This window comes from Anoplolepis gracilipes, chromosome 4 (genome assembly GCF_047496725.1).
Source record: "Anoplolepis gracilipes chromosome 4, ASM4749672v1, whole genome shotgun sequence".
NCBI lineage: Eukaryota > Metazoa > Arthropoda > Insecta > Hymenoptera > Formicidae > Anoplolepis > Anoplolepis gracilipes.
Genome location: NC_132973.1, coordinates 8885849 through 8912903, shown reverse-complemented (window position 1 = coordinate 8912903; position 27055 = coordinate 8885849). Strand labels below are relative to the sequence as shown.

The window sequence follows — 27055 nt, the reverse complement described above, 5'->3', positions numbered from 1 at the left end:
ACTTCATCGCCTTTGCAGGGATAGCTACCCTTTCAAAAATCTTAAATGGCAATAAGGGTCAAGTGACATATCATTTTAAAGGCCCTTTGATTCTCTTTAAAATCGTTATTTTAAATGTTCAAAATGTTCTCCGTTATTTGTTAAACAATAATAAAGATTCTTAAACTCTAAGCGTATATTTTTAAAGATATCTGCTGGAATGGTTCTACATTCCGGTACAATTCTTTGATGCAAATCATTTATATTTTCTACTGGTGTTTTATAAATAACAGATTTTAAATATTCCCACAGAAAGAAGTCCAGAGGAGTTAAATCCGGAGATCTTAGTATCTGCTCGACTGACCAAGGTCACCAAGATCTTCGAATTTAACTCCTAAGAAGAACATTTTGAACATTTAAAATAACATGTAAAATAAACAAATTTACTCTAAATTATATCTTTGCATCTAAATTTTTTTACACCTGAAACTTTTTAGTACAATATCTAGAAAAATATCCCTTTAAAAAAAAAAAAAAAAAAAAAAAACTAACACGATTGTAAAGAAAATCAAAAGACCTTTAAAATGATATGCCACTTGACCCCTATTGCCATTTAAGATTTTTAAAAGGGTAGCTATCCCTGTGAAGACAATGAAGTAATACCGTTGCATTTATCGTATTCATACGTCCCCCTTGAAAACAAAATTGACGTCTTTCGGTATTTTTCGCGAAAATTAATCACAAAATAAACAGGGTGGAAACTTTTGAATAGAACACTCTGTATATATATAATATTATATAGCTAGAATAAAAAAGATTATACACAATTAATATTTTATATTCATATAAGGGGAAATTTTTTTACGTGTGAACGTAAAACTGGTTTCCATTTTCTTCTTATAATTAAAAGAATTTTTCCATTTTTATAATTTTCTACAGATTGTAATTTTCATCTTTTTTCCTGCATAAATTTTAAATGAATTTTGTATTTTAACTTGGCGTCTATTCTGGTTCGATTCTTGGTCGAACTGACGCGATCGTGCGCAATGTTACAGCTTGCTTTTACCAGTTCCCCGACGTGCGACGTGCCAGTGTCGATACAGCAGTAGTGGTCGCTGGTCGGGCTCGAGCGACTCAACGTGATGTGAAGAACTAAACTGGAGTCCTGCTGGCTTTAGCTGGGTTCGTAAGTAGTTGCACGCGTCATCGGGAATCATGGAAGAAGTCTTTCAGAACGGCAACTATCAGAGGGAGGCTAACGCCAACAATATGACCGCTGTGGAGACGCGGAAAGAGGTAAAGAGAATTCTGAGGCTTGTTTTCCATATTCGTCTGGAAATCGATACATAGCGCTTGGCCTTTCCAAAGTCGTGTCGTGGTCTCCCGCTCGTGATTGTACAGTCATGTACGACTCCAAAATTGAAAAAAAAAAAAAAAAAATAATAAGTGCCTCCGGAAAAAATCAAAGAGATATTAGATTGATCGATTAATTTTTTAATTAAGTTAAAGATTTTTTAATTAAGGCGAATGTATGTCGCGCAGTGATCAACAGAGTACTGCGCAGCGTCTCTCAATCGGTGTCACTGACTGGCCTCGTGTACGTGTGTGTATGTGTGTGTATACACGTATACAAATACACACCATACACAAATACACACACATAAATGCATACATATATATTCGTTTCTCAATCCCTTTGTAGGTGACAGCTGTTGCCTATTATGTTTGCGTACCATCATATCTCCAACCGCGGTATCCCGTTATGAATGATAACGAAAAAAATAGAGGCTAAACAGTGTCTTAATCTATATATAAATATTTGGAAATTGAATTTATATTTTATAATATATTTCAGGACTGTTTGCTGGACCACATGGAGATCTCAATAGTAGAAGCTGAAAAAAGAGCAAATAAGGCGCTTAATCTTAGAGAATTCTACACGGTGTATCTCATTGAAACTAAGTGAGTAAAGAAATATAAAAATATGAATTGCGTTTTATTACAAATTAAGATTTCATAATTGTATTTGTACACATTGTTGTATGTGTGTTACATTTTATTTATTTATTTATTTTTTTTTACAGAGTCACCGATCCAGATTTCAAAAACACGCTGACTAGGATAAGCTCATTATGGCGACGATATACCGAATTTGAACTGCTTCGAGCTTATTTGGAAATTTCTTATCCTTACATTGTGCTACCACCGTTGCCAGAGAAGAAAGTTCTCTACGCGTGGCAAAAGGTGACGACTGATACATTCGATCCCGACTTTGTCGATCGTAGAAGAGCTGGTCTTGAGGTACATTTTCGATCTGTATTTTTAACAATATTTGTACAGTAAGAATATTGAAAATTGAAAAAGACTAAAAAATATTTGTGTATTTTAGAATTTTCTTATAAGAGTGGCGTCGCATCCTATTCTTTCGGGCGATGAACATTTCATGGGATTTCTCCAGCAAAAAGATGGTTGGAGAGAAAGTGTTAAAGAAACAGGTATTTTTTATTACTAGGAATTTTATGCAGGCTAAAAATAATCAATGTGTCTTTTATATTAGACTATTATATCTAATCAAATTTATTATTTTTAGGGTATCTGCAGATTGCAGAATCAAAATTGAAAGCGCTTAGTGTAGCAGTACGATTGAGGAAACCGGACAAACGATTCGAAACTATAAAAAACTATGGAATTGAGCTACAGGTATGCACTGCAAATTAAAGTAATATTTTTTTATGCAGTATAACGATATTATATAATCTTGCAGAATAATTTGTGCAATCTTTTACGAGTGCGTGCACGTCTCGTGGAAAAGCAACACAGTCTGTACAAGTTGCACGCGAATTACGGACGCGTCTTCAGCGAATGGAGTGCAATAGAGAGAGAGATGGGCGATGGATTACAGGTATTTATTTGTTGCATTGTAAAAGTAACATCGTAGCTGTGTCGATAAGAAAGCTTCTATTCGATTTTATTTATTAACGTTGCGACTAGAATACCGTAAACACACGTGACTTGATAAAAGAAAAAACCCAATATAAGTATATAAAAATTGCAAAACACCGCATTACAGCCTGTTTTCTTAGAAATCGGGACACTACTTGGACTCATTAGCAGCAACTATAGATACCACTCTCGAGGAGGAAGAGCTCATAGCTGATCAGCTGAAGGAATGGCTGTTCGGTGCGTCGGCATTACAGGCTGTAGTTAGACGCAGGGAAGCCCTGCAACTTGCGAAGGACGAGGCACACGATACTTTAACTGCCACGTTTGATCAGAAGGAGAAAGTTATGCAAGGTATTAGAAAATACCCGTGTGTTTGAAGTAAAATTAGAATTTTATTTATTTATTTTTTTTTTTTTACAAAAACAAATTTTCTTATTTTCAAGGTAAAGCCGGTCTGATGTCACGCTTATTCGGCTCCGTGGACACTGAAGAAGTTCGCGAGCTGAAGATTCTTCAGCTGGAACAGCGAATCGCACAGCACGATGAAGCTGTAAAACAAGTGGACGAAGACTTAAAGTAAGAGACAAAGTTTTGATGAGCGTCATTCTTTTCATGCGTAAACGTAATTTGAATAAATCGCTGATTCCTCTACAGGTCTTTCTCCATTAAAGCCATGATGGATATTGAGAGATTCCAACATCAAAAAGTCGTCGATCTGAAAGAGACCTTGGCAGCTTACTGTGTCTTGCAATTTAAACTAGCTAGAAAGGTTGATATTCAATTCAATGATATTCTTTACGTTTTACCCCGCGCGTTGAATTTGGGACAATTACAATATTATTTTCTTTATTATTGATACAGGGTCTACAAGCTTGGCAGCACATCAAAGGTTGTCTCGAAAGTATGCCGTGAACGTGTTTATGGTAAAGCAGACTGTCACAGAACAATAATCGTTTCCACGTTTCTCTCGCGCGATATACATTCCCGCATCTGTAAGTTTACTCATGCCCTACGCTTATTATCATATCGATGTATATGATGGTTATTATTTAATGTCTTAGATTTATGTATAGGAGATATTATGTATGTACGTAATTCATGTTGGATATACATAAATATGTCGAAACACATTATTTAAATATTTATATGTATTTAATACACCGCTTACGTGCGGGCACGAATAATTAATTGCAATCAATGATCCGCGAAAAAGAGATCGTAATTAATCGAGTTAAAAGACGATAACATTTCTCGTATCTATCAAATTTGCTGTATGCAAATGACGGCAGATGTCATCTTAATGTTGATGTAATTTTTTATACACACGTCTTTTCTGTCTCCGTTGTTAAATAGGCACTTTGGATAATTATCCAAACACATTTTCGCTATTAAATCCAACTTAATCTTTTCAGGCAGAATTATAATATTTATTTTTTAATAAATGTGTACAATTATATATTTATATTATCGAAAATCAAATGTGAATTATCAATATTAATTAATTATATTTGTTGCTAATAATATACTTTCATCCATGGCGTATATTTTCAGTATTATTGTTATCAGATATTGTTGGCATTTACTATACAAATACTTTTTAATTGTTTGTAATTTATTAGTAAATTATGTCGTACTATCATGTGTACATGATCTCTCTTATGTATATAAATTTAATTTATATATATCTCGTATAATATCTCTCTTTTGAATATTAAACATATTTTGTATATTCTTTTCTACAATATTATTATATGCACAAGATAAGTGTATAATTATTTCCTTTAAATACTAGGAAAAATGTATAATCTATATATATTTACTTTGTATTTATTTTTTTGTATTATTATTAACACATGCATTTTTATTTTTTTAAAAAAAAAAATTCTAGAAGAAATTTTTTTGTTATATATGATGGAAATTCATGCGCGAATTTTGAAAAGTACAATCAGAGAAAGAGCATTACAGAGACAATAAACTTTATGTCCATATAAAGATTTCATCTACACAGTTGTATTAGTCAATTTGTATTTATTAGTTTCTGTTTAGAAGAACAACGTGTATTGTGTATTTTTTAAATATTTCACAGGGATAATAGAGAGACGCATTCTGTAAAATATATTTTCCACTCACATGAATTACCGTATATTTATTTTCTTTACAGGCACAATATTACATTATTATATACTAAACATTTTTATACATATATCTGACTTTATGTTATTGACTAGATAATAAAATATTGTACGTATGATTCAATTTACATCTATGTCTATTTTTAGGCATAGTGCTTACTCTATTTTATTCTTTCAAGTAAAAAAATTTTTTGTTAAATATTTTTTCTTCTTTTTTTTATTAGAAATCCACACTTTGAACTTTAAAAAATACTACAATTAACTTTTTAAAAAGAGAGCATTGCAGAGAATAAATTTAATGTCTATTATTATGGACTTTTATTTACATATTTCTATTAGTCAGTTCACTTTCACTACTTAATCATTCAATGTGGCGTGTATATTTTTAAAATATCGCAAAGATAATAAAGAGATTCATAGAATATTTTCTACCGTCTACATGCGATTCCAAAAAGATTATTTCCTGTCAACTCAAATATATTCCTGCGCATCTGTCAAAATATTAAAGATAATTATATCTTAGTTGCAAACTCCCGAATAATTTTCAGGGACACGAATAAGTATAAATATGATACTAAATATAGTTGCATTATTGATTTACGGTAATTATGGATAACTGCATTATGATATACATATAAAATATAGAAATACAGTAAATTTATTTTTAAGGAGCAAGATATAATTCACAGCTAATTTAATAGGAAAAAAGAAAATGAAAATAGAGATAAATTTAAGATATTTGAAATATTTACCTGTAAGTAAAAAATATCAATATTTGATAACATACACTTATAAACAACATTCAATAAAGAATATGCGGTTAAAATTAATGAAAAAGACGGTAGAGAATTTATTACAGTTAATAGTTTACACTTATATCGTTCACATAATAATTCTCCCATTGTAAAAATTCAATCAACATAAAGAGAACTCAATATCTTACACCAAATTATACGTGACAAGATTACATTCTATTCAATTATCTGCATAAAGTTGTCTCTGCAACTATTTTTAAAAATTTCAATCTGTAATAGACTCGATATACGAGTACGTTCTGACATGATCAAAAGTCAACAGAAAAAGTTTTATATATTTGCTTTTTTAAAAAAATCAATTTACAGATAAAAGTGTGTTGAGATTTTATTTCAAAACTAACTTGTACTATTTGATTTTTGACATCGCACACACGTATATAAAACACTTGACACATATATTAATTATTGATATAATGAATTTTTATTACCTCAAGTAATCATTTCTATTTGACTTATATTTTAAGTATTATGCATTATTTGCATTATATGCAATATTACATGTGTTTTAGATCACGTTAATTATTAAAACTGCTATGATAGAATGTTTTCGATAATTACATACGATACATCGTGATATTGCGTATTTAACAAAATATTTGGCACTTTACTTTTTGTTTCATATATAAACAGAGAAATAAATGATAAAAAGATTAAATAAAATTTTATCAAATCAATTTTATATTTTTCAGAGAGATTTTTGTTTAGATCAAATATTTTTACGTTCAATATTTTAGTTACTTTCATTAGAAGCACTCTGATATCGGAAAAACAAAATAATACTTGTGTAATATGTACATTACTCGTGCTCCAATAAATTAAAGTGATATAAAAGAAAATCTTCAATGTGTATTGACGAGAGTGCTGTCCAGGAAGAGGACTGGGTTGGATCGCAGTATGTTATTTGATTTATTACTATACGTCACTACGATGTAAAACCGCAATATTTTTGACATGTTTATCTTTTTGATGCTTTGAATTTATTTGTAGATATAGAACATCGGACGCCAGCATCAACCAGCAGAACTCGCTTGGCAAATGCGGATGGTATATCATTACGTCAAATTTTATAGCTTTTCTTTTGAAAATTTTCTTATCCTCTACCCTCGTTGGATGCTCATTAGAACTTTTGCGAATTAATCATGAAAATCCGAGCTACAAACATCACTCTTGTTTCAGTTTTGTCTCTGTAAGCGAAGAAAGTTTTGAAAACCACGACCTTAGAACTTTTAAGTTATCATTCTAGTCGTACTATCGTACTACTACGTATACTACTACGTCATATCATCTTCCTTCAAGTAATGAGTCTTAAGTGGTATTACATCCACGAAAAATGAAAGTAGATGAAAATATCAGTCTTTTTAAAGATGATCTTTTAAAAATACTCGTTTTTCAGACAGGTCGTTGCTCATTGCTGTCGCGGATGTTCCACATAGTCATTGACAGTTCTTCTCGAGGATTCCCGGATTCGTCGAATACGCGATCCTCGGGCACGGTCGATCCACGAGGAAATTTGAAAACTTTAAAGCCAGGAAGCCACTTTAGAAACCTCGACCATTTTTTCTCTGAACCTGCCATATGGGATACATGTACGCTTTTATACATTGTTCTCTTTGTCCACGATGTGTTCTGATTTCCACGAATCAATCGATCCTTGCTACGTTTACTTTCCTGCGACTTGTAGGGCTCTTTGCATGATGACCGCAGACTGTTGTTATTCTTACTTTCTTTAATACATTCCTTTTGAATTGGGTTTGTTCCGTCCGATTTTGGTAAATTTTCTGGATTATTTATCGGTTGCTTTTGACTATCTTCCCGCGAGTTTCCTGAAGCTTCCATGCTATCTGCTATATTATTACCGGATCCCCCACCGGATCCTCCACCGGTGCCCGCTGTCCTAGAGCCATAAGCACCAATGGTCCTTTGTTGAGATCGTGATAAGCTGGAGTACGAGCGTTGCTCGTGACGTGCCGGCAATCCAGGAAGTCTGCAACTTCTCGATAACGTCTCCTGCAATAGTTTAAACTGAATTACGACCAGTAAAACACAGGGAGCTTCAGGGTTAAATGTCTTAATTGAAAATATGAAAGCTTTTTAAACAAGAAAACAATTTTCCTCTGGAAGTATTCCCGTTTAAGTTTCATATTTTTTTATTTGCAAAGAAAATTAATTTTTATACCAAAACTTTAAAAATTCTCTATATTTTTGTATATTTACGAAATTACGTTATCATGTTTCGTTTAGAAGTTGTAGCTGAAAAACGAAAATTTAACCAATTTTTGAAGGCTAATTTCATTTTTTAAACATGTTTGATTAAAAAAACGATAAAAAAACATACGGATTATTTTAATCCTTCTACAAACCAAGTTTGATTAAAATCGGAGAAAAACACCTAGCAGTCTTTTCTTTATAAGCATCATTAATCATTATGCCTTACATTTATTCTAATAGTGAATATATCGATGTGATGTTCGTGGACCTTTTTATAATATTGACAGTTATGGAAACAAGTTCGTATTAGCAATAGTACAATATATCATTCTTACCCGTAACTTTACATGTCAATATCTCTTAAACAAAGTATTTATAGGCACACTTCCAGAGGGAAAATTTTTCTTTTTGTTTTGAAGTTTTAAATTCATATTTTAAGTTTGTATTAGTAATTGTACAATATACAATTCTTACCCGTAACTTTAGATGTCAATATCTCTTAAACAAAGCGTTTACGAGCATACCTCCAGAAGAAAATTTTTTAAGGTCCTAAATTCATATCTTAAGTTAAGACATTTAACCCTGAAACATCCTGTATATTGTGCAAAAACAGACAAAATTTATATAGTAAAACAATAATTTAAGAAGCTATTTATTTCAAAAAATATAATCTTAAGACACATTTTTTGAAAATTATTGTTTCTGTTATTTTCTTTCACAATGTATATATTGCAATATATTTTACTTTATATAATATTTGTTAAAAGAGTATTTTTATTTTATCTAGATTTTAATGGTTATTATATTACTAATTTTAATTTCGTGTAATACGTTTAATAACTGAGATAATAAAAAAGTTATCAATTAAAATGATTTTCAGATAGCATTTAATTAATTTATTTTAATTTAGGTTTCTTACCGTAAACGCTATACGGAATTTGTTCGACATAATGTTGTAAAGAATCGGGTTAATCGTTGTGGATACGTAATACAGAACACCCGATACATAGGTCATTAAGAGGTAAAGAAACTCCATCCACGGGCCGTTCGACGTGATATGATCCTCCGTATTAGTTCCGTATATAGCGATTAATCGTTGTACATGAAACGGGGCCCAACAAATGAAGAATGCTATCACTACTGCGACTGAAACAATTCGTAAAATAATAATATATAATATATTTGAATAATTTATACCTTTCAGATGGAATTATTGTTACTTAACTATTTTTTCATACTGTTGTAACAAACGCATACGTCAATATTATTAGCTATTTTTTATATTAAATTATTATTCACAATATAAAAATCAATTTTTCCTCAAAAGCTCACAATAATGAGTGCGAACTTAATAAACTGAAGCTAACAGAGCTCAATGTCTGGCTTTAAAAAAATTCTGGCTAGATAAGTTGATGGAATTTAAACACCGATGATTATAGAATAATATTATAATAAATAATTTTACAAATGACATCAAGAGGCGGAGATTAATAATTTGAATTAACAAGGGAAGGTCATATACTCTGCTCCACCGATTTTAATAAAAATTTGTTTATGATTAATTGTAGTTTAATGAAGTTTTCTTGCAAAACCATTCAATACACTTCGAATTTGCAGAGAAAAAAAATACAGAATAAAAATTTAACGCAAAATGTACGCCTAATCTAAATGTTCATAGAGAAAGACAAAAGAAATAATTGAATAATTTAAGTAATAATTAAAAACATTATTTATTAAAAATAATTTTACGTTTTATTATTTGCATAAATTTCGCAACTTTTGACCACGTATTCTGCTTCAGCGATTTTTATGTAAATTTTTTATGAGTAGTCGTCCAATTAAGTTTCCTTGCAAAATCATTTAATGCGCTTTTTGAAATTTGCAGAGAAAAAAAAAATCATAAAGAAAAATTATTTATTTTTTTATGAAATAATAAATAATAAAATGTTAAATTATCTTTAATACATAATGTTTTTTTAGTGTTTATGTATAATGGTTAATTATTAATTATTAATTAAACTATAAAATTATTTCTCTTGTCTTCCTTTATGAACATTTAGATGGCACGTACATTTTGCGTTAAATTTTTATTCTTTATTTTTTTCGCCCCGATATTTTTCTCGCCTACGTCTCCTTAGGAGGTTAAAGAGGAGTTTATAAAATTGTCAAAAATGAGAATTAAAATCTTGGTTAAATACATCAAGAAAAATATGTGCTCTGTGCATTTATCAATTTCGCAGAAAAATTATTTTCTGTGAAATCGACGTATTAACATCCGCGACTGGCTCTTATTCGCCAAGTTTATATATTGCTTGTTTAATTTTCTTCTCTGCAAATTCGGAGAAGTGCATCAAATGGCTTTGGAAGAAAACTTCATTGAACGACAACTACTCATAAAAAAATTTTTATCAAAATCGGTGAAGCAGAGTATATGACCTTCTCTTGTTAATTCAAATTATTAATCTCCGTCTCTCGATGTCATTTATAAAATTATTTATTATAATATTATTCTATAATCATCGGTGTTTACATTGACCTCTCTTTATAAATGTTACAGTTGAAAACAATGAAAACATACTGTATATTTAACAACTTTTCATAATTTCATATGTACCATAAACATAAAAGAACCAATAAATATTTCAATTTTTTTCAATAAAAGGTGAAAGTGGATGAGTAATAAGTCAAATAAATTTAATTTGAACATATTTATATTTACAAAATCGGAAATCTCCTTTATAAGATTATATAGTTTATTTCATAACGTCTCAAATAGTAAAGCAGAATAAGTATTGTCTATCAATAAACAAAATATATTGACTTAATGCAATTACGGAATTGCTTTAACAAAATTCGATTCGAAATTTAACAAAAAAAAATAGTACAATAAAGTAGATACTATAGTAATTATTCAAATTAATCGATGCAGCACTTTGAATATTTGTAATTGCGTCGTTATTAAATTGTATTATGCATTAGTAACGGAATGAATGATGCATTTTTCATTAATGATCTATTATACAATTTCATGGAGCATAACACGTTCGCTTTTGACAAATGTGATACTGTGCTGAATTGTTTTTTAATTAAATTTTTCAGAGAGCAAGAAAATTTATAAACGCGTATAATGAAAATTTATTTTTTGGTTTCTACATTGACGTTTATTCATGCCATTTATATATGATATGTTTGGTTCGACTCCATTAAATTATACGATAGTTCTTGTATTATTTACATTAAACCTATTTTTGGAAAGAAAGATATGTGCTTAATATGTTAAACATACTTATATTTAAAATTATTGCATTAACACTTTCTGTTTTATATGTTTCTATACATCGAATTTTCGTTTTAATAGCGATTGTTTAGTGACATAAATTCAATAAATATGGATTAATAAAAATTTTCTTACATCCCGAAAAATATTTGCAAACATAATATTGCGTTGCTCATATTAATCCTCTGTTATAATTACAATATTTTTTACATACGAATGGTTGCAATGTACTGTCTCACAGCATACTAATTTTCCCATTATTTTTTTCTGCTTTTTAAAAAAACTTCTTAAACAATTTTTTTTTCATTAATGCTTGATTAATATACCAGGCATAAAGTACATAAAAAACAGTGAAGAAGAAATTGACAAGTATTAGGAATATGTATCTATTGAATACGCAATTTGATTAATGAAATATTAAAATAACCGCATATTTTGCGCGTAGTAATCTGCAATTGCATTACCGTTCTCTGAAGTTGTATAGCAGAATTAATGATAGCACTAAATGCGTTGTATAATACATATGTACGTTGTTATAATTAATATGGCTTATTACAAATAAAATTACCATAAAATTGTAATGGATACTAATGTCTCTCAATATTGATTGTATAATGAAAAACTTCTTACGATCTATATTTATTAAAATAAGAGATTATCAATGTTTTTGAAAAACATTGAATAAAAATATTGGCAAACAAATATCTATTGTAATTTCTAAGTTTTTTTATACATTTTTTCTGTGCAAATATTACGATTTTAAATATCTTTGTATTTATTATCACAAAAAAGAAAATATAATGAGATATTTATACATCTACATATAAGAAGTGATTATTTCCTGTTATATGTAATTATATTTTATCTGTTTACTGCTCATTATTTTACCCGAGTATAATTATAAGCAATAGAGTATTATTATAGTATTGTATAATTTTGCAATATTTTTATTATCTTCTTTTTATTTGTAGATTATTATAAATATTCTGTATGTATGTAAGAGTAAATAAAAATGTATTATATGCTGTTAAAATATAAGAGATGATATGTAAAAATAATGTTTTTTCCATAGAAAATAATTTGTTAGAAAAAATTAAAATTTTTGTTCTAAAAATAATATATATATATATATATTTTTAGTGTAAACAAATATGTTTATCTTATATAAAACTATTTTAATTAAATTTTCAGAGTGAGAGTGAGATAAAAATAATTGATGTTATTTGAATGTGTTTGCGTGTGCTTTAATTAGGTTATTTCTTTTTTTCGAATTTTTTTCATTAACCATATTATGCAAATATGTGCTAGATATTTCTATGTTACATTCTTTCTCTCATTGTTGAAGATTACGTATTTTTATTAAAAATTTGTATATTTATTAAATTTATTTTAAAATTTCTTATATCGTATTTCGCATTTAACTTTTTCGTGCTATATATCAAGTAATGCATTTCACATCTTGTATCTAGGAAATATATGTAATTTGTATGTGTGTGTTTAAAGTTTATATTATGATCGTTATATATTTTTAATTTTTAATTTTTTTTTATTTTTTATTTTATTTTATTGAAATTTTATATCTTTCAGCTTGAAAAGAATTCGAAATGAAAGTTGAAACATTCTTGTAAAGAATATCAAATTTAAAAGGGTGGTGTTAGTTACATTTTTTTCTATCAATTCTTCCTTTAGAATTTAACTTATATTAGTTCCTATTACACAATAATGGACTACATAATGATGGACTTTAGTAATAAAAGTACGATAAATATAATGAATGTAATAACTATTAATTTTAAATATCTTTAGACGGTAATATATATTAAAAGATAAAAAGAGAAAAATATCTCGTGACACAATCGATTCTCGATTTTATGCTAGTATGTTTTTCGTCAAGAAAAAAGAAAAGCAGCGTCGTAGGCGATGTGACAAATGTTCAGTGTCGTTTGCGCAATACTTTACATCCATTATGATTAATGTGCTTGTTTTTGGTTGAATCGATTATGCTCGATATAGAATTTAATGTAAAATCTTACAATCAGCGAGCAGCATTAAAGTTCACGGAAAGTTTAACGCTTGTGACTAATAATAGCATGGGGAAACATCGCGGGGAAACACGTGTGTCGAACGGCAAGGCTTATTAAACTTGTGTGGACAGAGTTTGCTTTGTCAACACGATACGAATACATTTGAGAAACACTGTAGGGTGAGTGCACAATGCCCTTAGCATAAGCTCACCTACTTTGTAGCTTGTTTGCAAATTCTATATAAATATTCGAATTTTGATTATCTTCTAGTCGGAAATAATATTTTACAAATAATAAAAATATATTACATGTATTTTGTAGAATAAATAGCAATTTGAAATCAGAGATGTACAAACGTGTGTGAACCTTTTTTAAATAAAAAATGTGAAATAGAAGCATTTCATTTAAAAATGCAGAAAATGCAATAAATGCTTTTTAGACATCTTATTTAAAATAGAAAGTGAAAGACAAATATTTTTAAAATGGGTTTTTTAAATATATGTCTACATTCTTATATATATATATATATATATATATATATATATATATATATATATATATATTTATTTATTCATATTTAAATTCTTATTTCTTACCATTTACTTTATTGGATTTTACTATCTATTTTTATTACTGAAGTCATATCTGCATCCTGACATTATTGCATATATTAGTACATACATTGCCAACATAAATAATGGTAATGGCTACATACACTGAAGAACGAGCTAGTGCCCGGTTTGATATGCATTGAGCCAATTATTTCATATAGTGAGTTATTTATTAAACATTTAATTATTTTAATAGGATTTATTTTACAATGAACAAATACACACAATACATAAATATTTGAATTTAATCAAGTAAAAATGGGTAATAAAAATCATTTAAATAAAAATGTAAAATAATTTTTGGAAAAACATATTTTAAATGCAAAATACAAAACATGGACATTTTACATTTTATATTTCTTTTTAAAAACATCTATTTCAAATAATGCATATCTCTCTCAGTTTACAACTTATAATTACAACAGTTTACCGCAAATAATGAAATTCCCCTATGATTAATTTTCTCATATGAGTGCTCTTATTATGCAAACATAAAATGAAATAGATAATGACTAAGACACGATAGACGGCAAGATATGACTTATAAACATAGCATGAAAGTAATTTGCGATATTTCCCGAAGAAACAGGTTTGTTTTTTTCCCTGCGCGTTACTTGTAATATTCCACAGGATATACTATACAAATATAATACTCATAAAACTGATAAAGTAATTTAATTAGAAAATTAAATGTATATATAAAATTTTTCAACATGATATGAAATTAGGTTTGATATTAAATTTTAAAACTATATACACCAAATATATATATATATATATATATATAAGAGAAAAATATATGAGAAGAAAGGAAGAATGATATACTAAATTACGCAGATTAAATTACATAATTTTACTAGAAATTTTAAGGAAATTTGATTATTCATTATTATACATGTATTTATTGCAAGAATAATAATCTGTATTACTCGACTTGTGAAATTTTGCGGAAACGCATCATCAACTGTTGAAATGCAATGAGCTGCTGTTGATCGAGTCAATAGTGCGATGTAGAATATGAGGGAATATGCAAAACTAGGTAATTTGCATTGTCACGTATTATATTATATTTATAATATAATTTACTAATTATTAAATTATTTAATCAAGTGATGATGATAAAGTGATTTGTTTAATAGTAAAATGATTGAAGATGTTGGGGCGTATCTATTTTTTCCATTTTAATAAATGATTAATTCAACGTTTCAATAATTATTAAAGTTAATTATGTATTTCCTCTTTGTCGATATTTGAAAACATTGTATTAAATTTAAAATTTCAATAGTTATTAAATTTAATATTATATATGTTTGTTTTTTTGTTGTCAATATTTGAAGATATTATATTAAATTCTCTCTGATAAGCATTTATGTCAGTGTAAACAATAACAATAGCCCGTTGACGGATTGAGTGTCGTAAGAAAACGCGTTCTTTATTACATTCAACACCTACGCTACATACGACGGATAATAAAAAAAAAATACTGCTGGAGAATCGTAGTCGTCATAAGAAACCCATTTATTCGGAAGGGCAGCATAAGATTCGTCAAAACACAATCCATCTATTTCCTTTTTGGATTTCTCTTCCCTTAATTTTCATCATATTATTTTCGTATTTTACTTTCATCTGAAAGAGATTGATCGGGAATAAATTGCGTCGTTTTTGCTTTTGTTTTTTGAGATTGTTGATATTGCTTTTCTCCATCTCTCCGTGTAAATGTAAATGTTAATTTTGTGCGTTTTAAATAGGTATGATAAAAAAATCTGAATTTTATTAAAAATGCATATATAGCAAAGATAAAGATTGACATAGATATTACATGTCAAAATAAATGTATTTAAAAAAATTTTAAATATATTTTTAAGAAATGTATATGTTTTTTATTTATAATACAATAAATTCTTTTATATTTACATTTATCACACTATCACTCATAATCAACGATTAACTTATTTATCCCAAATATTTTTTTACAGTATCAATTTTGAAAGACAATTTATGTGATAATAATACTTGATACGTAAAATGTTTGACTACTCGAATCACTAAAACTGAAGGTTTCTCATCGCTATACGTGAGATATCTTGGAAAAATATCCGTGATTGAAGATATCTTTCGTACCATTTTCGAGTAATCCTTCTCTTTTGCGACGATCTTCCGCAATTCATCGTACGTTATTTCCAAAGAAGCCGATGATAATTTATCTTGAAGAAAGATTCGTTTCCCTTATACATCCCCGTATTTTTCCAGCCGAAAATGTTCGATAGCATGTGATATTATGTGTTGGACGCACATTGAATATTCAGAAGCCCATGTGGTATTCGACGACGCTCGAAAAATATTCTTTGACATTGACTTTGACGATTGTTACATCATACTTTACAACGTATTTCTACATTGATCTCGTTTTAACAAAAATATAAATATTAACTACTATTTTATTTTATAATTAAATATAAATTACAATTTATTTTTTAGTTAAATATTAATTGTTGCAAGTATTAAAAAAAGTTATAACTTATATGCAGAATAAAAGGTAAAAAAAATGTTTTTTTCTTCGACTGAATTATTGATAATTTTTTTATCTGTATGTGTGTGTAATCAACAACATGTAATAATATTTACTAATGAGAATTGATGAACCATCTCGTCGCAACATTTTTTCTAGGTTTATTAAAAAATATTTAATTAATCAATTGAAGTGAGCGACATGTATTCGTTCTGTAAAAGGAGCTTGCTATTATATTATCTAATATCCATGCATATTATGCTCAATTATAAGACATTTAACCTGTGTATGTGAACTTGATTATAAAGGAGTTTACCACCAATCAGACGCTTTTATCAGACATTACCAGTGTTTTAGATAGATTACTAATCATAGAAGACACATGTGGCTCTCATTTCATTGAATCATTTTAAATGTACACGTGGCTGTCATAAACATCATCAGATTTTAGATCGCATTAAAACATACAAGCATCATAAATACGTCAATATGTACGATTCTTTTATGCAAACTGTCGATGTGTTACATAATCCTTTGATCAAACTGTTTAATTAAAAATTTAATTAAAAATCTGCAGGCAATAGGAAAATATGAAAGTTTTTTGCATTTATGGAAGAGCATCATCAAGACATATTAAATTAAAACCGCATATGCGCACGAGTTTCACGAAATATGTAAATTTTGTCAACAAACTAATTGCAGTTTGTCGTGCAAATTCATTTGAAATAATCAAGAAACTTTGACGATAATTATCATTTTAATGCTGATACTTGTAGAGATTATAAATTATTACAGAAAATATTTTCCGTTTTATACATACATGTAAAATTATTTTCTAGTGTAGTATTACAATAAAGAATATAATGCCAGACATTTTTATGAAATTTTCGCGACCACATCTTAATGCAACACAATTTGTTTTTCTATCGAATATTTTTAATTATTCAATAAAAATGCTTTCCAATCATTATAGCTGAACTTTCGACATTGACAGTTTTTTCAGCGATTTTGATAGAATAATATTCCTCGAGAGACTGATAAAATTTTCGAGAGGAGAAGATAAAAAAACGTTGAGGCTAAATCAAACAAACGAGAAAACAATACGTACTTTTTATGTGTGTTCTTCTCATTTTACATATAATTATTCTCAATGTACATAAACTCTAAAAGACGATCGATATTTAATTAGATTCTATCCGAGCGTTCTAATTAAATTTGCGTTTACCACAATTGTTACCTTTAATCAGACTCTATTAGAGAAGAAATTCTTCTCATGAACTTCTTCTCATAACAACGGAATGAAAAAATTAATTGAGTGCGTGAAACTTTCGATGCTATATCGATCAAATGTAATTTCTTTCTCTCACAATCAGTATGTGTCTTTATCCGACAATTAAGAATTGACCATGTCGGACAATATTTTATTAGCCACGATCAAATGATAATTTATGTAATTATAAAAAGATATTTTACGTATATATAACAAATTATGTTACTCTTATGTTATTTCCTTAATAAAAAAAACTATAAGGTGTTCAAGGATATGCAATTAATATGTATTCGAACATTATTTATCTTATTACAGATTATTTTATCGTGACTAATATGAAATATGCATTTATTAATGGAAAATAAAAGATGTTGGGAAATTTAAAATGTATTATTATTAAACAGACGATCTCTACAATATCTTTACAAAAGTTTTTTCTTCAGATAATATAAAGTCTCGAAATGTTTCATTACAGAATATCTTACTTGTAATCCCGTTCACATTTTCCTCTATATTTATAAAAATAGATCCAATGATTATTTAATTTTCTATAAGGTATTGTCTGTATTGTAGCAATTTCCTAGAGAATCGTTGGTTCACATTACAGTAAAGAAAAATTAAATTTGTCCTCATTTTTACATCCACACACGTCGCACACGTATATTACACTTATTGTCATGTTACTCACGTATAATTACGGTATATTTGTCATGTTGATTGCTTTATTCGTATTTGATGAATAAAAGTTGAGATGATTAAAGGATACTGAAGGCAACATTAAAACGACGATGTGATGTTACATATATACGTGTCAGTTGCTAGACCACGGAATTTTCCAGTGGTCGAGCAATTCAAACATTAAATAAAATGGACTTTTCGAGAAACACAATCGGATCAACTATCGGATTTCTAGCGGGAAAATCCGTAAGAAGAAATTGAAAACAACGATATTTGAGACGTGAAAAGGATAAGAAAAATTCAATCATATCTGAACGACGGTTGATAGTAAAACTGATAGACTCAAAGTTGTATTATATCTAATTTGTCACCACCTTATGTCGTATGTGTGTTCCAAATAAATTGTGTATAAATAAATTATTTTGTGATGTATTTGGTAAAATGTTCTGTATTCATTTAGTCTCTTTGAAAATACCTCGAAACATCGTGCTGGATTCGGTGCGATGTGACCTTTAAGTTTCCACGGTGGCGCCTTGCGCCCATAAAATCATATCGCATGATCCACGCAAGGAACATTGCTCTATGAATGTTAATTTTCCGTTACATAATTCCGTAACGATGATATACAGGCTTATAATGTTTTTATATTTTAATAATATTTAATTTTAATTTAAAATTTATAAAAAATTTATTTATGAGTAATACAAGATAGAGAGTAGGAGAGAGAAAAAGAAAAGAATGGAATAAAAAGCGACAAAAACTCTAGTTCCTCCGATAAGAACATAAGAAGATTTTTACATTAGAGCAATATATCTGCAAATATGAACAATTTAATAGCATTTAATAATAGAGAACAGTACAAGTACAGCGGCAGACGAATACATTTCTCGGAGACATGAAAACACAAGCACCATTATTCTTTCAAAAATGTACGTATGTACATAATAAATATGGTAAAAATTCAATAGCACTGCGCGTGAAACAATTTTTATTCAAATTTGAACAAAGTGAGAATACCAACAAAATTGTTTGCACGAATGTCTAGTATATTTAGTTATTGAAGTTAATAATAAAAGTTTATAATAAAGTATGTAATAAAATATATAATAAAAGTTTAGATGTATATGAAATAATATTAATGCTGAATTACTACCTACGAGAAGATCATAAGAACATAAACATAAAAAAATTAATAATCAAACGGTGGTCATTTACTTTCTGGCTATAGAAAAAATTTTGATGAAATGTAGAATTATAGGGCTTCCGAACATTCAATATAAAAGTATCGACCGATGTAAAAATAACTGACACCATAGGTTCTTGTTTCGAGTTTACATATTCGATATAGAGATAGACTTTCTGTGCACAGAGAAGTAATACAAAGTACACAAAATAAATGTAAATATATGCAGATGCATTGTATATATGATGCAAAATAAATGCGAACGGTGTTTGTTCAATTATAGTGCAGCTATTGTAACTGTAATGAAACAGTTATCGACAATTTTTGTTTTTTATATTTGCGTACTTTCACACGCACAATTTGCGCATTAAATTTGTCAATTCATTTTAAATTATGAGAATATTTAATTAAAAACGAAATACGAATTATTATTCTGTTCTTAATTTTAGTTAATGTGATATTAATGACCATGGAATAAAAATAAGTTATTCACAGACACTTTGTTTCGGAAAATTAAAATGTCATAAATAAAATATTAGCAATTTCGTAGGCAACTCGCGTACGTTGTAAATATTGTCTTAAGTAGAATTCAGTCGAATCTAATATAAACCAAAGTATACATGTATAATATTATAATAAAGTTATTACGGATAAGATAATTTCTCGTTTTGCATTACAATTTCGCGTTGCATAAAAAGCAAATATTCTCGACAGCATGAATCGTGTGGTATTTGTATCAATTTTAAACAATTCATGGTCAAGTTTAATGCTCGACCTAAAATTCCTAATGGAAATTTGTAAGTGGACAAATGTGCATATTTAAAACGTTGAATTAAACTCGTATAAACAGTTGTAAACAGTTTTTTCTGTCCAGTTCTTGATGATGAGATTCACGTTGCATAACATAATACTATACTTCATTATATATAATACTTGTTTATAGTATAGCGTGCAGTTTATTTCGAATAATTTATTTAATATCAAGGACAAGTTGATATTTTTTTTAATACATCTTTAGGTGATTTTTTTTGCAAGTATGGAATTTTTATTTTCTTGCAAGAATTTTTAATTTCTCTAACAAATATTTAATTTTTACTTTTATCGAAAGATGAGAATAGATATATAGTTTATTTCTAAACTATCAAATAATTAAGTGTTTTTTTTATTATGACATGTCGACATTTATCATGAAATAGTAATGCGAATTTAAGAGCAACTGCGTGATTATTACAGATGTAATAACTGAGCGCTGAATAATATTGCTATATAATTTGCGAAATCGTTAAATGTCTTTACATCTAAAAAACGAGATGATTTATATGATTTTAATAACCATCGTAGGTACGACCTTCAAACTCTCAATAGATGATTTACTCTTTAATTGACTATGCAGTTAAAGATTTGCGTGTTGTCGATTCCGTTTGTCCATTCTTAAAAAGGAACGATATTTTTCAATTACACCCGACTGAATTTGACAAAATAAATAACTTATACATATTTAGCGTCGTGAAAAGTCGTTCGTGTCATTAAATATGTATCGCTTCGATAATGCCAGGTTAACATTATACTAGCCTTTGTAAAAATGCCGTTTACAAATTGAAAATCACTCATTTAACTGACGAAAAGAGATACCTTATCTCGTAGAAAGAAATACTAGGTGCGAAAAACTCACCTAACATCTTCAACACCCTTCTGGACGATCTTCCAGGATGTCTGCAGTTTCTCATCGACTCGGTTCTACCCGGGACAGTCATGTTCGACTTTCTGAGCTTGAGGCCGATCAGCACGTAGAGAAACGTGATGAGGCACATCGGCAATACAAAAAACAAGAATGTGGACAGTTCGAATGAGTGATCGATAATGATCCTCTTGACTGTACACGCGACCATGTCAAGATGGTCGCTATGCTGGACCACGCCAAATTGCAACGCTTGTGGTAGCGCACACACCAGAGCAATCAGCCATATCACGAGGATTAGCTTGACCACGCGAGATAGATTGGAAAGAGTCTGCGAGAGAAACGGATGACAGATCGCCACGTATCTCTCGACGGTGAAGGCGGCGATGGTGAGCACGGACGCGTTCACCGACGTTTCCGAGGCAAGACCGCGCAACACGCAGAAGGCCTCGCCGAAGATGTACGGGTACTTGCACCAGACCTGATACATCTCCGCCGGCAAACCTGACACGAGTAGCAACAGGTCTGACACGGCCAGACTGAAAAGGTAATAGTTTGTCGCGGTGTGCATGGACTTGTTGCGCGCGATCACGATGCACGTGCTGACGTTACCCACCATGCCCGTAAAAAAGATAGATGCGTAGATTATAGTCACTGGTATTACCACATATAGAGAGTCTCGATAAGGATTAAATGACACGGAGGAAAAGTCATATGTATCGTTGAGCATATATCGCTCCGATAATGTCAGGCCAGCATTATAGCTGGCGGCCTTTGTGTAAGTGTTGTTTGAGAGAATCAGCGTTTCCGTGGGGGCCATCGCGATTCCGATTATTCGACGCGCACAAAAATAAGTTTTATCGTTAGCATACTTAGATATAATTCTTTTTCTCTCCTAATAGTTTGCGACGAAACTGGTGCAAACTTTTTTCGTCTCTTTCGTCGACGGTTAGTTGGTCTCATACGAAGTAGATGAATGGAATTTTCATTGGTTTCGTTAGGTCGTTCTAATTTTTCTTTTTCTTCTTCTGTTTTAGTAGCCAAAGTTCTGGAGTTTTCTTCTCTATTCTCTTTTTTTATGGCTTCTCTAGTAATAAAAGAGAGGGAAACTTGATTCCTATTTGATTCAATTCTGGAATCAGTTCTCAAAGAGAGGAATGCTGTAAGAAATTATGTATAGATATAGATTTCTTCTTGTATGTGAAGATAATTAAATTTCCCGAATCTCATGTCTTTCGGAAGTTTCTTCAACTGGTAACTCATTATCACTTATTTCATTACTGAAGTATATATAGGCCCGAGGTCGCAAAATACTTCACGAAACTCGCTCAAACAAAAACAAACAAAAACAGAAACGTGAAAACAAAAACAGAAGAGCGGCTTTTTATTAATAAATATCACTTTTATTTTTGTGTCGACGAAACTTTTTGTTTAATTTAAGCTTCTTATGCATGCGCGCTGAGCCACGTGGTAGACAAACTCACGGGGGGACAATTTCTCTCGTGTATCTTCAGCGGTTTGTTTTCCTCGGACGGGGAGGTGGAGTTCGTTCACACTCTCGGGGAGCGGATAGTCTACCTGCCGTTACGGATGCCGGTCGAATCACGACTGCCGACGCCGCGACGCGTCGAAGGACGCCGGCCGTTCCTCCATCCGGCAAGTTCAGCGCTGGCGCGCCGATACGGTACCTTTAGATACTCGAGAATCGGTAAGATTCCCTTTTTATATATATATATATATATATTATATTTTTTCGACAATGAACGAACAGGTCAAGGTCTCCTTCTTTCTTTACAACTGACTGGAGGAATCGGCCACGTTCTTTTTCTTTTTATAACCTTTATTTGCGGTTGAAATATTGTACGGATTTACGACACCATCATCCCCCGGAGTGGATCAGTACTTATATATTTATTTAGTAGCTGAGAAAGGTGTCTACTTTCGCCACCTTGCTCTTATTTTTTTTTTCTCACGACAAAACTTGTCCTTATCTTGTTACCGCGCTATGCATTTATATGTCTATGATTTAGTTCTCAAGGGATGAATATGCAAATTAAATATGCAAATATGTCTATTTTAAATTTTAGTTTCAACAAGAAAATACCTTTCTGGTATTTTAAAAATATCAAGAGCAAATGTTTTTACAGATTTCTTATATTATAGCAATAAATCTTTTGCGTGGGAATAATTTATTGTTGTAGTATGTAAGCCTTGTGAAAAGAGAATTATTTTCTTTTCTCGGCGAATTATTCTAATTCCTGGATTCTGAAGTACTGCTCTTGCAAACTGAATGCAATTAATTAAGTTCAAATAATTCTTGACAATATATTTATTTATTATGATTTATGATTTATATTTCTTTTAGGCTAATTTTTTTTCTTTTTTTAATTTTCTTCTTAATAAAAAGTTTTATTTACTTTTTTTTTTTTTTAATTAAAAGTTTTACTCACTTTTTGGATTATGAAACATTTATATAGATATACTCTTATTCATATATTTAATTTCAAGAACACACAAAACACCGTTGTAAGCATAAAAATAACTAAAGCTTGTAATCATCTTTATCATATTTATCTTCGATAAGTGATATTATATTTTTATATTTAGAAATATTTAGAAAAACGACAAGCAGGCTAAGAGAATGACAAAAAGGTCGAATGATAGGTGAAATAATTTACGATTGCATACACTTTTGCATGCGCAAGCTTGCTTGTTATATAATTTAAAATCTCAAACTCGATTCATTTTAAATTGCGCAAGAATTGATAAAACGTAAAGCGTGTTGTTTTGTGGGCAAAACTTGATTATTTTTATTATCTCATTTTATTGATTATCTGTGTTTTGTCAAGCTTCTTAAGCTTTTTACACAGGAGAACGTATTTTAAAATATTTTATTCATATTGAAAATTAACGCAAAATTGTTAAACGACGCGCGCTTATCACTAAAAAATTAATTACACGGACATGTAATTAATTTTTTTCCTTTAAATTATTATTTAACGACCTTTATTAGATTATCGAACATCGTTATTACACGTTCGAATGGACTATCATCCTTCATACTCGTCTCGATAATAGTGTCACGGGGTCATCCGAAGCGATTTGTACTCCAGGACAACTTTATCGAGGCAAAGTGAAGAGGCATATCATTCCCCGATAATTTAATAATATTTTCCTCGTGACCTCACGAATGAAGTCCGTTGAGGATCCTCGCGCATTCGATGCAACATGACCATATCTCTGTCAATCCAATGGCTCGCTTCATTTGAAACACAAGCCTCCGCGATCCTATAAATTCACACTCCATTTTGTTTCTTTCGTCTTTATTTTTATTGCCAATTACACTCCTCAGTTTCACCGGTGGATCCTGTTCTGAAGTGTCGACTGTTTATTTCGGCTTTAACGTTCGCAAACGTATCGACGCTGTTTGTTCTAGATTACCGTGCCGTGATGCACTTGAGCACAGCCTGTCGAGTGCAAAGTCGACTGCAAATAATAGCGCATAACATGTAGAAATATAGATTAACAAACAAACGTTGAGCTGCATGAGTGTATCAGTTTATAATACTAACGAACTATATTAGAACGTTAACCTGTATATTATCCGATCCTGTTAATTAATATTCGCACCCACACAAACATTCGTATCGCGCGTATAATCTCTTACTCGTCTCTTTAGTGTATCTCGTCTTGAATGAGAAAACCGGTTCATCCATTATCACGATCCATGAAAATATAAATAGATAGTATTTATATACAAATTGATAGTTCCATGTCGCGTAGATGTAGTGAGTAAATGAAAGAAACAAAAATTAATCGGATGTTGGAAGATTAATCAGGTACAAATTGTATATATATTGTATATATATATGCATATATGTAAAGCGATTACGGTAATTCCAAGATCCGATTAATTTATTTTCTTTTATTTATTTGCTTCACCTATGTTGTAACATTGAACAATAAATATAATTTATTGACATTGATACGGATCATGATAATGGATGAAATTTCGATAAACTTTGTTGTGTTTTTCATGAATAATTCATGGAAGTTTATTTTAAAAAAGCCGCAGACTATACGTCTTTAAAATTAATCTTTCTCTAAGGAATCTTCTTCAAAGGAAAATAATTTTCCTGCATGAAAGATCTAATTGTGCTCAACAAAAATGTCTCCAAGGAAGAATATTTTGACATGAATATTTCGTAAAACATTGACCAATCTTCTATTTTTCCGGAAATTAATTTTTAAAGGGATCATATTTTTTTGCGTCTTATTTCGTGAAGTATAATTTAATTAATAAACAAACTTATTATGTAAATATATGTATAAACAAAGAATAAATTTAAAAGTATAATTTTATTTTAATTTATTATTATCTAAGTTAATCCTAAATCTCTAATCTAATTTTATACAATATATATATACATATATATATATATATATATATATATATATATATATATATATACACAAACACATATCTCTATATGTAAAATACATTAACACGTGCGAGAGAATTATCTCGACGATATCGGATTTCATGCTTCCAACATTTACATGCAGAATTACGACATCTGAGATTACGAAAAAAATGTTATTATTATCTCCGTGCTCCAATGACACGAATCATTTTGTTTGTCTTTTTTGCAGTATAAAAATTTACACATTAATTCCTGTATTTATTACACAGAGAATAATACAAAGAATAAATAATGGGAAATCATTTGTCAAAATTGCTGAATAAAGACACTTGAAATTAATCATTTCATTGTTAAACACATGTTTTAATTAGCTGATCGATACAATCAATTTTTTTCTATGGCCTATAACTTTTTTAATTTAAGATTATTTGTAAACACAATGAATTGTCATTATATACAAATTTGCAATGCATATTTTCAATTAATGTATTCATAAGTGATTGGATATATTAATATCATTGCATTTAGCAATTAACACGTGTTTCAGTTGAGTTTTTCTTTCTTTGGAAAATCAGGAAAATAATCAAAGTTGAAGAAACATTATTCTATTTTTGCTTTTGTATAATTATTTTGTATAAAAGAGCATTCCATTTATAATCTGCGTTAATTAATTACCATATACAAAATATTGTCTAATAAAGAGCAAGTGTATGCAACATGCTGATACGAAATGATAACTAATAATACAAATATTACAAGCCTCAAAAAACACAGAAGCAATGTCTGTTAATGTAATCCAATTAATTAATTAAGTAGTACAATTATAATTGTGTTTAATATAACTTCAACGTAAATATTAACAGAATACTATTATGTCATATGTTGCACACAAAATATGTCTGACTTGTTGTGTCTGGAATATATATTGTTTATTTTATTACATAATATAATAAGCTTATTATATGTATAAATAATAGAAAACACGACCTTATTATATAAAATAACATGAATAGTTTTTGAAATAATATTTAAAACATTTAAATAAGCCTTCCATGAAAATATGTTCTCTCTAAGCTTAAAAGTTTAATAAAGTTTTGCAATATAATGTATGCAGCAACCTTCTTGAATCTATTTAAAGTTATCTTGAATTCCCAAAATTTTCAAAAATAAAATTAAGTCTTTATAATTCTTTTAATTTCTTTTTAATATGCTTTCTAAAATTTCTTTAATGTGAGATTGTGAAATAAGATTCAATAAAACTTGATTTCTTGACATTTTAATAATCAATAATGTATTTATTATTAAATAAATCAATATTTTTACA

General features: G+C 29.4%; 2 protein-coding genes across 2 annotated transcripts; one reads left to right on the top strand and one right to left on the bottom strand.

The window, feature by feature from the left end:
- The first annotated feature begins 1057 nt into the window (after positions 1-1057).
- On the top strand, positions 1058-5057 carry LOC140664655 (sorting nexin-4). Its single transcript, XM_072889965.1, has 10 exons — positions 1058-1275; positions 1835-1941; positions 2064-2280; positions 2369-2474; positions 2570-2679; positions 2744-2881; positions 3063-3273; positions 3366-3498; positions 3577-3691; positions 3784-5057. Exons 1-10 carry the CDS (start codon positions 1195-1197, stop codon positions 3832-3834), a joined length of 1269 nt encoding a protein of 422 aa, XP_072746066.1. The 5' UTR covers positions 1058-1194; the 3' UTR covers positions 3835-5057.
- Positions 4753-23624, bottom strand: LOC140664654 (pyrokinin-1 receptor). Its single transcript, XM_072889964.1, has 3 exons — positions 21302-23624; positions 8997-9223; positions 4753-7876 (listed from the first exon to the last, which is right to left on the bottom strand). The coding sequence occupies exons 1-3, from the start codon at positions 22125-22127 to the stop codon at positions 7259-7261; spliced, it is 1671 nt and encodes a 556-aa protein (XP_072746065.1). The 5' UTR covers positions 22128-23624; the 3' UTR covers positions 4753-7258.
- Between the last annotated feature and the right edge of the window lie 3431 nt (positions 23625-27055).

Coding starts and splice junctions, on each gene's coding strand:
- LOC140664655 (XM_072889965.1), top strand. CDS start 1,195: ATGGAAGAAGTCTTTCAGAACGGCAACTATCAGAGGGAGGCTAACGCC. Junction 1,276..1,834: donor CTGTGGAGACGCGGAAAGAG/GTAAAGAGAATT, acceptor AATATATTTCAG/GACTGTTTGCTGGACCACAT. Junction 2,281..2,368: donor GTAGAAGAGCTGGTCTTGAG/GTACATTTTCGA, acceptor TGTGTATTTTAG/AATTTTCTTATAAGAGTGGC.
- LOC140664654 (XM_072889964.1), bottom strand. CDS start 22,127: ATGGCCCCCACGGAAACGCTGATTCTCTCAAACAACACTTACACAAAG. Junction 9,224..21,301: donor AAGGGTGTTGAAGATGTTAG/GTGAGTTTTTCG, acceptor GAATTGTTTCAG/TCGCAGTAGTGATAGCATTC. Junction 7,877..8,996: donor AATTCCGTATAGCGTTTACG/GTAAGAAACCTA, acceptor AAACTATTGCAG/GAGACGTTATCGAGAAGTTG.